A 12265-nucleotide genomic window follows, 5' to 3' on the forward strand; every position below is an offset into this window, starting at 1 on the left:
CTGCAGTCCAGCTGCTATTATTTGGGAAACAAGAAATGCTTTTATCACTTCAGTGACCCCCACACTTAAACTAGTCAAGTGAAACCATTCCAGACTGAACTGCAGAGAACTCTTTTCTTGGCAAGGACCAGACTCATGACCGAATCAGCTTCTGTCATCTTCCATTTCTAGGGTTCTGTAACTTGAGTCTTCTGAAAATGTAGGCAAAGGTTGTAATTCTTTCAAATACTGTGTATTTTTGGAAAAATACTAAGTTGAAGAAGTATCTGATGAGGCACCTGCTGTTGTAATAGTTTGTGGGCAGGTAGTGCTAAGAGGTTAAAAATACAGCTTCCATTCGCAACACAGAACATACCATGGGACTTAAAAGAACTCACATTTTTGCTATACCATTGCTCCTACACATAAATAAACAGCTTTGATTTTCACATGAAGGTGTAACCATCCCAAAAGCATCTGTCTTTAGAATTGCCCACTGTTCCATGGTGCCAGTCAAAGAACTAAATCTACTTGTAGTATTTTGATACCTCTTTTATCTAACATAGATGAGATTGCCTGTAGTGAGAAATTCCTGAATATGAGTGTGTACTGATTGCTTGCTTCAGAGGCGATGGTACAATGGTTTTTCAAGGAAGCATGGGCAGTCTTCATCTTTTATACTTTTGTATTATTATACTCTCTATCTAATCAAAATGATGGATTTAGACCTAAATTTCAGGTTACCCAAATCCTGACAGGATTTGGACGTGTTGCACTTATGTGCTGAGGCAGGTTTTGTGTCAGTACATGAGCATAAGTTTGAAGATGTGGCTTCGGTAATGCAGCAAGGAGGAGGGCATGGCAGCCACCAGAGAGACAGTTGTGCTGCAGTGAAATCATGTGTTGGAAGGTTTTGAACTCTTCCAGAAGCGGGAGGACATCCATGTGTCAACCTGTCTCAAATTCCATGGGATCCCACAAAATTGGGGGTCTGCTTAGAGACTGAAGTCAAGGATAAATCTAACCACTGTGCTAAGGTAGCCACCAAGGCTAGGAAACAGCCCTGGGGACAGGTCTTGACCACATACAAGAACACTCGGTTTTCCATCCCCTAGCCCATAGGGGCCATGGCAGAGAAGGACATTAATTTTTCTATGCCCTTCCTAGCCTTTGCCATCAAGAATGCTTGCTTGGACAGTCTTACTTGAGAGCAGGCAAGTACTGAAGGAGACAACCCAAAGTGGAAAATAACCCAGGATTTTGGAACTCTCATCATCATTTTGACTTCCATTGCCATTTGTCTGTGGAAGGAGTGCATGAGCATGGCACTTTTCAGGTATGCAAGAAGTTCCCAGTCCAAGGTGAAAAGTGAAAAGGCATGGTGAGAGGGTAGGCAGAGCTCCAACATAAAGAACAACAAAAGGACCGGTCTGTGTCAGTGTGATGCACTGCAGGCTGCTTCACACCAGGCAGTTTTTTAAAAGTACCTGGAAGTGGAAATGGCAGGTGAGTTCAGGAGTACAAACCATGCTTAGGAGCCGCATGTTTTGAACATATAATCTATGCATTTCTGGGCCTTCACCCTATGCTGTTACTTTCACATGCTAAGGTGAATCAAAGTGTCTGGGTAGAGTCCTGCATCAGAGAGTTTCCTCTGAGATCCTGTTTCTTCAGTGACTTCAGGTGTGTGGAGCCTCCTCAGTAACAGAAGAGCAGCCTTCATGTGCTCCTGTTGCTGCAGAGGTCAAGCTGCTCTCTCTGGTCCCGTCCAGATTCACTCAGCCAGCATTGTCAAAGCTCATGCATTTAGGGGAAATCATTCTCCAGTAAGTAGCAGCAGGCCCTGTGAAAACACAGCAAAGGATTTAGCAAGTAAGAGAACAAAAGATTACATGTGTTATCACTGTGCAAAATTAACTTTGAACTCATAGCCGGTTCCTGAAGACTAATCGGTTCATTCATTTATGTGTAATTATTGCATTACCAGGATTCTTTTCATTTGTATGTCAGCTAACCAGAATAGCTTTTAGTACTTTAAAAGTAATAAGTAATTTGCCTTTTATGTCTGGTTGTCAAGCATGTCTCTGATCCAGGATTAATTCACACTAAGATATTCTCCACAAATTTTTATCCGCATCTTTGATCTGTTTGCTGTACTTCAGCAGCTCCCCATGTAGTTCTTCTTTAAGCGAGATCTGATTTAGGGTATGTATTTCAGTCATGATTCTGTGTCATGTCTGTTGATTTCATTCAAATCCAAAGACAAGTTTTAGAGTCTAAATGAAGATTAGAGGTATTTAGAGGTAAGATTAAAAGAGGTTACGCTGTCAGTGCAGAGGGCTGTCATGCTTGTTACTATGACAAAAAGTAAAAGCCAAAATTTTATCTCACGTTTTACTTTTTTGCAATCGTAAAGCTTCAACAGGTCATTTGAATGCTCTCTTCTTAAATCATGCTGAATATACCTTGAGAATTGCAAAGTGCACTACAGTAAGATTTCAAGATGCTCAGCATGTTTATGATAGGCATCCCACTTCATTAAAAATATGTAGACATCCCTCCAAAAAATAAGTGTTACTGGTTTTATCATGCATACTTTTTGTCTGCCCACAGTTACAGTCAAATTTAGTCCTGCACTGAATTAATGAATATTGCTGGACACAATCACTGCCTTTCATTCAAGAAACAGTTGCTCTGCATAAGAAAAAGTTACGCTCTTTCATGAAAACAGGTGACCGAGACAACAGCAGCCCCTATCTCAAACACCTGTAAAGGTGTGTGTTTATAAAAGGGAGACAGAGCAAGCACAGAATACATAGCATTTCCACCCAAACAGCTAAGTCAAAAAACATTCAGCTTAAATACTGGCTGAACTGTTGTTTGATTTTTGCTGCCTAGGGAAATAAATGGGTTTGTATTGAATGACCACAGCAGTTAGGAGACTGCTGTGAACAATTGGCCAAAACCTTCAGTTTTGATTAATGTTGCTGCCTTTTAGCCAGCTCAGTTGTTTGCTCTGAAAGCCATGGGTTGGATTTCAGTCTAGTATGATGTGGCTGTGTAGCATAATAGCTATCTAGGTCTTCAAAAACCCTCCAACACAAACAAGAAAGTCAAGACCTTGGTATTCCTAATAATTCCAAAATAAGTAGGAGACCATCTTCACTTGCTGTAGGGAAGGTTTAAAAGGCAGAAACATAATTCTGAATACTTACCAGCTAACGTACTTTCAGACTTGTTAATTGGTGTGTCCTGACGCTTAAGTGAGAATTTTTTTTCTCTTTTTAGTATTGTTATCTGAAGTGTTTTGCACATCTTAGCCCTGTGAGGGGAAAATGTGCACTCACTTGAATGATTTACATCTCTGCTCAGTACATTGAGCACTAATACAGCTAATCAGAGGTGCCCAAAAATCAAGAACCAGATCCTGAAATCCTGAGTTTGACTTAAAAAAAATAATTTAAATGCATAGTAAAATTAGGGTCCATTTATTTGCCTGCTGTTTTTTAGCCTTACAGGTCACATTCCAGTTATATTTTCAGGCTTCCACTCATTACCATAGGGGCTGGACACTTTCCTTTGTAAAATTGTAATTGAGATATCCATGTAGTCATTGCCTCCAGGTACCAGAGTGCTGTGCATAACAAGCCTGAGATAAAAATCATGCGGGACGACACCATGGAGAATGATCTGATCCCTCGCTTCTGTTCTTTATTATTTCTAATGTGGAGTGGCATTTGATAGGAAAGAAACTACCAGTTGCTGTTACAGAAATTTTGCTCAGATAAAGGAGATATTAATAACTTTAAAAACAGGCTTTCTAAATGGAATCTGCTATATCCAGTATCAAGACCTTACACCAGGTGACTATAAAAATTATTCTTTCTCTCACTTAAAATCTTGGATGCTGGGAGCTGTAATGTTTTTATTTGTGTGTAAAATAGGGACATACTTCTGTGATTTTGCTTGTGTCCTTTATAGCATAAAAATTGGTGTAAGGGAAGAGAATAATTCTTGTTATTATTATTAAAATATTATAAATTATATACTGTGTATTTTAGTATTCTTTAAGAAAGCTCCATAGCTTCAGTTCCAGCCATTCTCATTCCTGACTTCCCAGCTTCAGCAGAGACAGAGGGAAAATAGATTTTTGTGGCCCTGGATGGGCCTGCATGGCCCCATGAGTGGAGGATGGTCAGGAACCATCCAGCTTAGACCATGGATCATAATGACCATCCTAGGGTAAGCAAAGGATCAACACAGATATTGGATAGATCTTTCCCAAATCTTAATAACCCCTTAAGGCAAGTGGAATGCTGTGAGACTTCTGTGAAACTGTTGTGGACAGAACATCACAGTCAGACATCTCCAAAAATTGCTCTGCACAAGTTGTATTTTTGAGATACAAACCATATTGTTTTGATCCTTATCCCTGTGTCATCTGTAGACATACAAGATCTCAGTTCAGGTTCCTCATTTTCAAGCAAGCTAATGGAGACAGCAGATTTAATTTTAAATTTTTTCTGCATCTTATTTACATGTCTTCTGTTGTCATTCTGCTTTCCTCCAACTATGAACAGATGGAGAACTTTCCATACCAAATGAAGAAGGAGCTTTGGAGAATGGGCAGCCTCTGGGCTCTGGGCAAGTGCTAAGCTCCAGCCAGGTATCCCTGCCAGCCCTAGCAGAACTGGAGTCAGGTCCAGCATCTGGGGAACCCTGCTCCTATGAGGTCCTCCCAACCACAGATATCATGGATGGGACAGGTAACGTCTTGTTTACATTATGATGTAGATACTCTAAGCTATTTGAAACAAGGTTTTGACTTCTAACATTTGGTGTCTAGCCCTGAAAAATCCTTGTCAAAGACAAAGGTCTTCTGGTGGAGAAGGAAGTGACAGCATACAGATTGTCACTGGATGTTCCATGACAAATTTGACTGATCTGGTGTAGAAGTAAACTCTACTTCTACACCAGTAACCTCTTTGTGAGTAATGCAAAGTCCCTGTACTTTGTGAACATTTAAGAGTGGATTTCTAACTCTCTGGCTACGTCTCAGCTGTGCCAATGAGCTCTAGAGGAGAGAGCTGACAACATTTTTAAACCCTAGGGTACAACGTCATGCCCTTTAGTTGCCGTGTGGTGTTGGGCGATGTTCACACCGTGCATGTTTCAGTGGCTAACACAGCTGCCCTACCCTAGGTGAGGCTCTCTGCACTTCTTCCCCAGCCCATGCAGAGAGATGGCAATGCTGTACATGTAGGTTAGCTCCTCTTTCTGCATCACTTAATGCTGAGAGTTGTGGGCAAAGGTCAAGTGAGGAAAAGTGACTGGTAGAAGTGTTCATCCATGATCCTGCACAGCTATGCAGCCTCTTTGAAATGAAGTAGGCCCCGTGAGGTGCTTTTACATTTATAGGATAAGTTTAGAGAGCACCTGGCTAACATATCTGGTCCTGAGCAAGCTGTGGTGACAGACTGTCTGAGATGTGACATTTTAAGGCTCTTGATTTGTGTTCAAGATGTGGGAACACGTCCCAGCCTGGCATAAGGGAGCTGGCTTCTGTCAGAGGTAATGGGAAATTCGGCTGTTGTGTAGATGTCCGTTATTCTTTCTCTTTCTCTTTTTCTTTCTCTTTTTCTCTCTTTCTTTCTCTCCTCCTTTCTATGTTGTATGATGTTTGAGTGAAATCTCTTAGTCATTCTTAACCTGCATTGCTGCACTGCTTTTCTTGTCTTACTACGGCTGTATCCGCTGCTGCTTTGCTCGTAACGTTATTGCGTCTATGATGTGGTTGTGTCCTCCAGTGTCTGAAGACAGCCCCACATCCAATGAATCCGGCGTCCTCCTGTCCCAAGATCCTACAGCTAAGCCAGTCCTGCTACTTCCCCCCAAAAAATCTGCCGCTTTCCCTGGAGACCATGAGGACACCCCAGTGAAACAGTTGTCCCTCCTCAAACAGCCCCCTGCCCTGCCTCCTAAACCTATTGCCAGGATTGCCAGCCACTTAACTGGTAAGTAGGTGTTCCTGGACCTCCAGCACCACCATTTCCCTTAGAGGAAAAACCTGCCCTTACAGCAAGGTTCTCAACGTCCTTTCCCCTTCTGTAACGCTGTTTGCACATGTTGTTTTGTGTACTGGTAATGTATCTGTGTTGTACCTAGGGCAGGGATCACGAAGCGTTTTCAAGCTATAACTTCATCAAGGTTGCTTCAGGGCACTTCCCCTCTCAGGTGTAATTACCTAAGACCGCTGCTGCGTTTCCTAATCCTCCTCACTCTTACTCATCACGACTTACCATCACCACAAAAATTGCAGGATGTGCTTTGATGGGAAAGGAAGTATCAGGAAAATACTAGGTTATCTTTAAATGCCTTTAATGGGAAAAGGGGTGAGGGTTGAGGGGAAAGGGAAGATTTTTGCTTGCTCCTTTTGCCCTTTGTTGCTTCTCCCCTCAGCTGCCATCTGGGCAGGTCCCCCTGCACACACCCTGTACATTTCCACGTGTTTGCCTTTTACTTGGCACCCTGATCCTTACACAAGCTATTCTGTCCCATGGCTTCTTGCCATTTTGCTTCCCTGCGCATACTGCCTGCCTAACTGCTCGCCCTTTCCACCCCTGCTCTGACTACTCCTCTCCCACTGGTGAGTCCTGATGATGATGGGCAGCTCCAGTTCCCAATGACCAGGATTTTGGTGTCCTGCAGTTTATGCTGCAGATTCTCTCTCACTGCATGGCAGCTAGCAACAGTAGGCAATACAGGCTCCTTTTTTGTGTTGCAGATGTTTTCACAAGTGTCCAGGCTCTTTGGGATTCAAAGCTCTAGGTATATGTAGAGGGAGGATTAGTGGGTCTTCTCTCTCCAGTCTCTCATTTAGACCGCTGAAGCCAAGGATGGCTACATTTACACAGACCAAAAAAGTTTCCCTAATGCTTGCCTGCACCTTTTGAACAGTCTGCTCATAACTGCAGCTGCCACGCAGGAGGCAGCACCTCAGAATCCTGAGTTCAAGACGAGGTGTGGTGCATCTCTGTACTGGGGCAGCTACCGGTCATCTCACTGCGTCGATCTTCTTGTGTTAATGCTGCCCTGGTCTTTTCAGATCACGTTGCTACAGTCCAGATTTTTTTTTTCCTGACAGTTAATACCTGTTTTATTCGGGTTAAGATATATATCAGGAAAGAGCTCATTAAGAAAGAGCATGTTCTGGTTTTCTTTCATATCTCTACGTAGTCTCTTCATGTTTCTGTTTGGATGACCACACATTTTTGTTCTGTATAGTTTTGTTCATTTTATGTGAAATCTCTTTACTTTCTTGCCTGCCAAAATCTACACATAATGGTTAATATTTTGCCTTATACTACAAACTGAATGGGCAGTTCTGCAGCCTGCAAAGCCAAGCAGCAGTATTAATGGCTTCAGTTGAGGACAAAACCAGCTTGCTATGATCTCCCATAACACTGTCCCAATTACAAGAAGCTGCTCAGAAATGAGACCAACATGGAGGAAGTAAAAAAACCAGGAATAGCATAGAAAAAAATTCAGGTACTAAATGTCCTTCATTCATAAGCCTTTCTTATTTAAGAGATAGCAGAAGAATCAAAGGATGAGGGCTTCTGGTGTGGGGTTTTTTGCAGCTGGAAATTTTGTGTGAAGTAGAATCAGGCTCAAGCTATCAGCATAAGTCAGTTGCTTGATGGCTTTACAATGAAAGTGAAACAGAACTGTGACTTCTCTTACTTTGTGGTGGCCTATAGTGGTCTCACATCCAGTCCTGAATAAACTCTTGTATGTGCGTATAGACAGACTTTTGCACGTGATATACAGAACCCTCAGGGAAAAGTAACAGAGATTCAGATTTAGTCATAGGGACCTAATTTAATTGACAGTTATTCCTGGTGGAACTGAAAGCCTCATTTATACATAGCTTATAAATAAAAGTATTAAACTTATTCTTCAAGGTCCATTTACTTTGGTGGTCTAAAGGATATACGTGTTGTTCAGTGCCTTGTGTTCTCCACTGGTAATTTTTTTAGCCATGTATAATCTTTGGAAATGAGCAATCAATCCTAATGAAGCACCCTCATCAGTGAGAAGCAAAATTAACGCTATTCTTTTACTAATTACTCCAGAGACATCCTCAGCTTGCGTGTGAGAAAACAAGTAAAATCTGAATTCTGGCATTTGAGGTGAAGACTTTTCTGTTCTTTTTTCATACCCATTTTTCTACTGGATTTGTGAGAAGGTTGAAGGACAAATTAAGACATACTGGGCATGGCTAATGGAGAGTGACAGTGGTTTAATGGTCTGGTAGCTCTGTTCAAGAAGACTGCAAGGGGAGATTTGATCTTGTGAAGGGTTCAGGTACACATCTGAAAATGCAGAAGCACCTCTTAGCTTCTCTCTTAAGATATATGTATGTGTATGTGTACATATGTGTATTTATTTAATAGAACATGTTTCATACAAACATATATTATAAAATAACTACAGCTGTGGTCAGCAGCAAAAAAAAAAAAAGGAACAATATTTTAAATACAAAACTTGAGGAAAGAAAAGCTTCCTTTGAGTCTGACCACCTTCTTGCTGTGAACTTATCCCAAAGTTCTTCAATAAAGGCATGAAGACTGACTTGCAGCATTTGGCAAAGCACTTAATATAGGTTTTAGAAATGGAAAAGAAACATTCCTCATCTCTGAAAGCATTAGTGAACCATCTCAAACATCTATCTGCCTGTGCCAAGACAAAGATTGGCCTTTCCCTCGATAAGAAACGCACATAAAAGAGCAGGCCTAAAATAAACATGTAAGAGCACATTTAATTGGAGAGAATGAAAAGAAAAAATCCTTTTTAAAGGTGACAGGAAGAGAGAATTGCCTGTATCAAACATAAATCACACAACCTTGCCATGCTTCTTCTCAAGGCTGAGGTGCTGTGGGGACGGGACAGTGCAGGAACGGGGACAGAGCCAAGAGCAGACTGCAGAGCAGCCACTGGGAGTGGTGCCACTGCCGCTGCAGAAGAAACTTCGTGCTTTGCCTCACGCCATCTCCCATGCTCTTGATGACGCTGCCTCCACAGGGAACATCCCTATCACAGCACTGGGTGTGGAAGTGCCCACGAAGCCCTAGAAGACAGGCAACCCTAGGAGACAAACATGATCCTTAACTGTTTTGATACCATTGTTTCACTACTCTGCATTTCCTGTTGGCCAGTCACCTTCTGGTGAGCCTTCTACTGGTTTTCAGGTATGATTATTTTTAGACAACATTCATGGACAGAATTTCTTTCATCATTTTAATTCTCCAATATCCACGTGCAGAACCCAGGCATTTAGGACAAAACTTGCAGCCCTCTTCATTGAAAATGTAGGAGGACCTGAAATAATCACCTGGGACCAAATTTAATTGGACTGCTGGGGTGAAGTCCCCCAATTATCATAAAGTCTTTAATGGCCAAAAGTGACAAGAAGACAGGTCATATCTGATTTGATAGACAACATACCCCAGTGGTGTAAAGCTCATTTTGATCTTGATTCATTGAGCTGTTACTTCTCACCAGCACAGATAATGTTTTCTGAAATTAATTAGATATTTTCCATTCAAACAACTGAATCACCAGTAACCCATAAAATCCCCTACAACATCAGAGAACAAAATATATGCCAGTAAGCTGGGATCTCAGCAACACCTGGGTGTATTTGAGCCCAAATTTAGCCTAATAGTACAGCGGGGTGTAGCCTTGGTCATATCTGGCCACTCAGCTATTGTATTTAAGCTTTGAAAAACTTTTTGCATTCTCTTGCTTTCTTCATTCAAGATTTTGAGGAGAGGCATAGCATATTTTTAGTTCTGAGATTGTGCTTTCTAGTTATGTCTCTGTAGAGTAAGAACTAATTAATAATTAGAGGCAAACATTTAACAGGGTAGGAAATGTTACAAGACCCCAAAAGTTACTTCTGATAATGCAGACAAGCCAAGCATGAGGTTTGAGAACATGGATGCCTGGTGTCCTGCTGCATTGCCACAACACAGCTGGTTGTTAGTTACAGCATTATAAAAGTATTTACAACTACAGTTTATCCAATAAATACTCCCTGCAGTATTTTAAAAAGCAGCAGTCACATGTGTCTCAGAAGGCTCCTCTGTAGATGAGCCCAAGATGTTACCCACAAGCTTTTTCCTTTGTGATGTTACCTCCTGCTGCCTGCTCTGGCAAGCTACATTCATGAAGATAGGTTACATTCATGTGGGGGCAATGGACAATTCTCTTTTCACTGTGTGTTGGAGGGAGAAGCAGCAGAGCAAAAGCAGCCCTCCTTCACCAGCACCCCCAGGTTCTCATGGGAAACTGGACCCTGATGCAGTTGCTCTTTCCGTACTTCCTCTGCCTGCTGCTACCTGGAGGGAGTACCTAGCACATACAGGCATCAGGAAATCTTCTTGTCTTTGAAACCCTCTTCAAGGATCTGCACAGGAATTCATGCAGAGCTGTGCTTTTCAACCTTTAGGCTAAATATGCTTTGCTTGTGTTCTCCAAAGTCAACTTGAACCTTGGATGCATATGTGGTGCAAAAGAACAGCATAGAATTTCTGTCTCACAATCTTGCCTGAAGACACGGCTGCAGATCTTGCTGTAGTCAGCAGGGAGATGCATGGCAAATCTTTGAGAACAGTTTTTAACTTGTCTTTATGAATCTGCTCAAAAAAGTCATTGAAACAAGATAAGAGACTCCTGCTATTCAGGCACAAGTGATTGCTGGAGAGAAGACCTGAAAAAGTAAAAGCTACTTGTCCAAATGCTACCAGCAAATATCAGGCACATCACCTCATTTCCACTATGGAGCTCCCTCAACAGGCCACGGTGGTTTTTGCACATTTTATTTTGCACATTACTTTACAGAATTAATTACTTGTATGGAATTTAAAGAGTAACTTCTTAACTTGATGACGAGTTGTATTAGTTGTAGTTGTATGTAGTACAGTAAAAGTCACCGTATAAGGTCATTCAGGTGGGAAGGAACCTCAGCAAGTCTCTAGTGCAACCTCCTGCTCAAAGCAGGGCCAGTTATAGGATCAGACCAGGTTGTTCAGGGCTTTGTCCGGCTGGGTCTTGAAAACCTCAAAGGGTGCCAGCTGCACAACCTGTCTGGGCACACCTGTTCCACTGTTTGGCTCTTCTCATGGGGGAATACATTTTCCTTATTATCCAGTCTTGAACCTCTTTTGTTTCAGTTTTTGCCCCCTGTCCTCTTCCCACCATGCACCACTGTGAAGAGCCTGGCTCCACTTATCAATAACTTCTTCATAGGTATTGGAGGGCTGCTGTTAGGTGTTCCCCCCACAAGCTATCTTTTCTCCAAGCTGAACAAGCCCCAGTTCCTCAGCTTCTCCTTGCAGGTCAGGTGCTCCAGCCCTCAACCATTGCAGTGGTCCTCTGCTCAACTCATTCTCAGTTTCTGATGTCTTTCCTGGGGGGTCCTAAGCTTGGCACAGTAATCTAGTTACAGTCTAAGGAGTGCTTAATAGAAGGGGAATAATCCTTTGATCTCCTGGCTGTGCTTCTCATACAACACAGGAGGCTGTTGGCCTTCCTCGCTGTCACGGTACAATGCTGGCTCTTGTTTGGCATCACAAGGAGTCAAGAAAGAGCATTTCTGCCACTGGCAGGATAGCAAACACAGCCAGCTCTGCCACAAGCCCAGGATTCCCAGGCACAGCCTCTTTCTCCATGCAGTAGTTGTGCTGGGGCAGAATTTGAAGATTTTATTGAGCTTTTCTACCAGCCCTGCTGGAGCAACATTTGTTGCCCTACATCCAGAACTTCTAGGGCCCTATCTGCAACAGTTGTGTCTGCAACATGTGCCAACCAACTCTCCAACCACGTTCAGTGGCTAGGAAGCATCAGACTTGGGGTACTTGGTGTACAGCTCCAGTGTACCACAAACACATCAGAAGAACCATACATGAGCAAACCTTCTGTGCAGTGAATAAAAGTGTTTTTATCGATCTCCTGAAAACCCAAAAGGAAATGCAGTTAACTATAGGTATTAGCAAAATTATCTATATGGAAGGCGTAAGGGCTGACCTGCTTGTCAAAGGTCTGATGTGCAGCAAATATTGTGTCAACCACAGCTATCCTTTAAGTAATTTATTGCCATCAGCAGCGGGAAGGTTGATGTCTAACATCTTTTCATCAATTCTGGCAGTTATTACTTAACCATGCACAGTGCTGAGTGGTCACAACCCCACTGGGAACCGACATCTTGCAAAATTGCTCATTA

General features: G+C 42.3%; 1 protein-coding gene across 1 annotated transcript in view; it reads left to right on the plus strand.

The window, feature by feature from the left end:
* Positions 1 to 12265, plus strand: part of PHACTR1 (phosphatase and actin regulator 1) — a 312826-nt gene that overhangs the window by 236674 nt on the left and 63887 nt on the right. The window contains exons 7-8 of the mRNA XM_030041742.2: positions 4560 to 4745; positions 5787 to 5993. Of these exons, the coding sequence (XP_029897602.1) occupies positions 4560 to 4745; positions 5787 to 5993 (393 nt within the window). The remainder of the gene's footprint in view (positions 1 to 4559; positions 4746 to 5786; positions 5994 to 12265) is intronic.

Source organism: Aquila chrysaetos, chromosome 18 (assembly GCF_900496995.4).
Source record: "Aquila chrysaetos chrysaetos chromosome 18, bAquChr1.4, whole genome shotgun sequence".
Taxonomy (NCBI): domain Eukaryota; kingdom Metazoa; phylum Chordata; class Aves; order Accipitriformes; family Accipitridae; genus Aquila; species Aquila chrysaetos.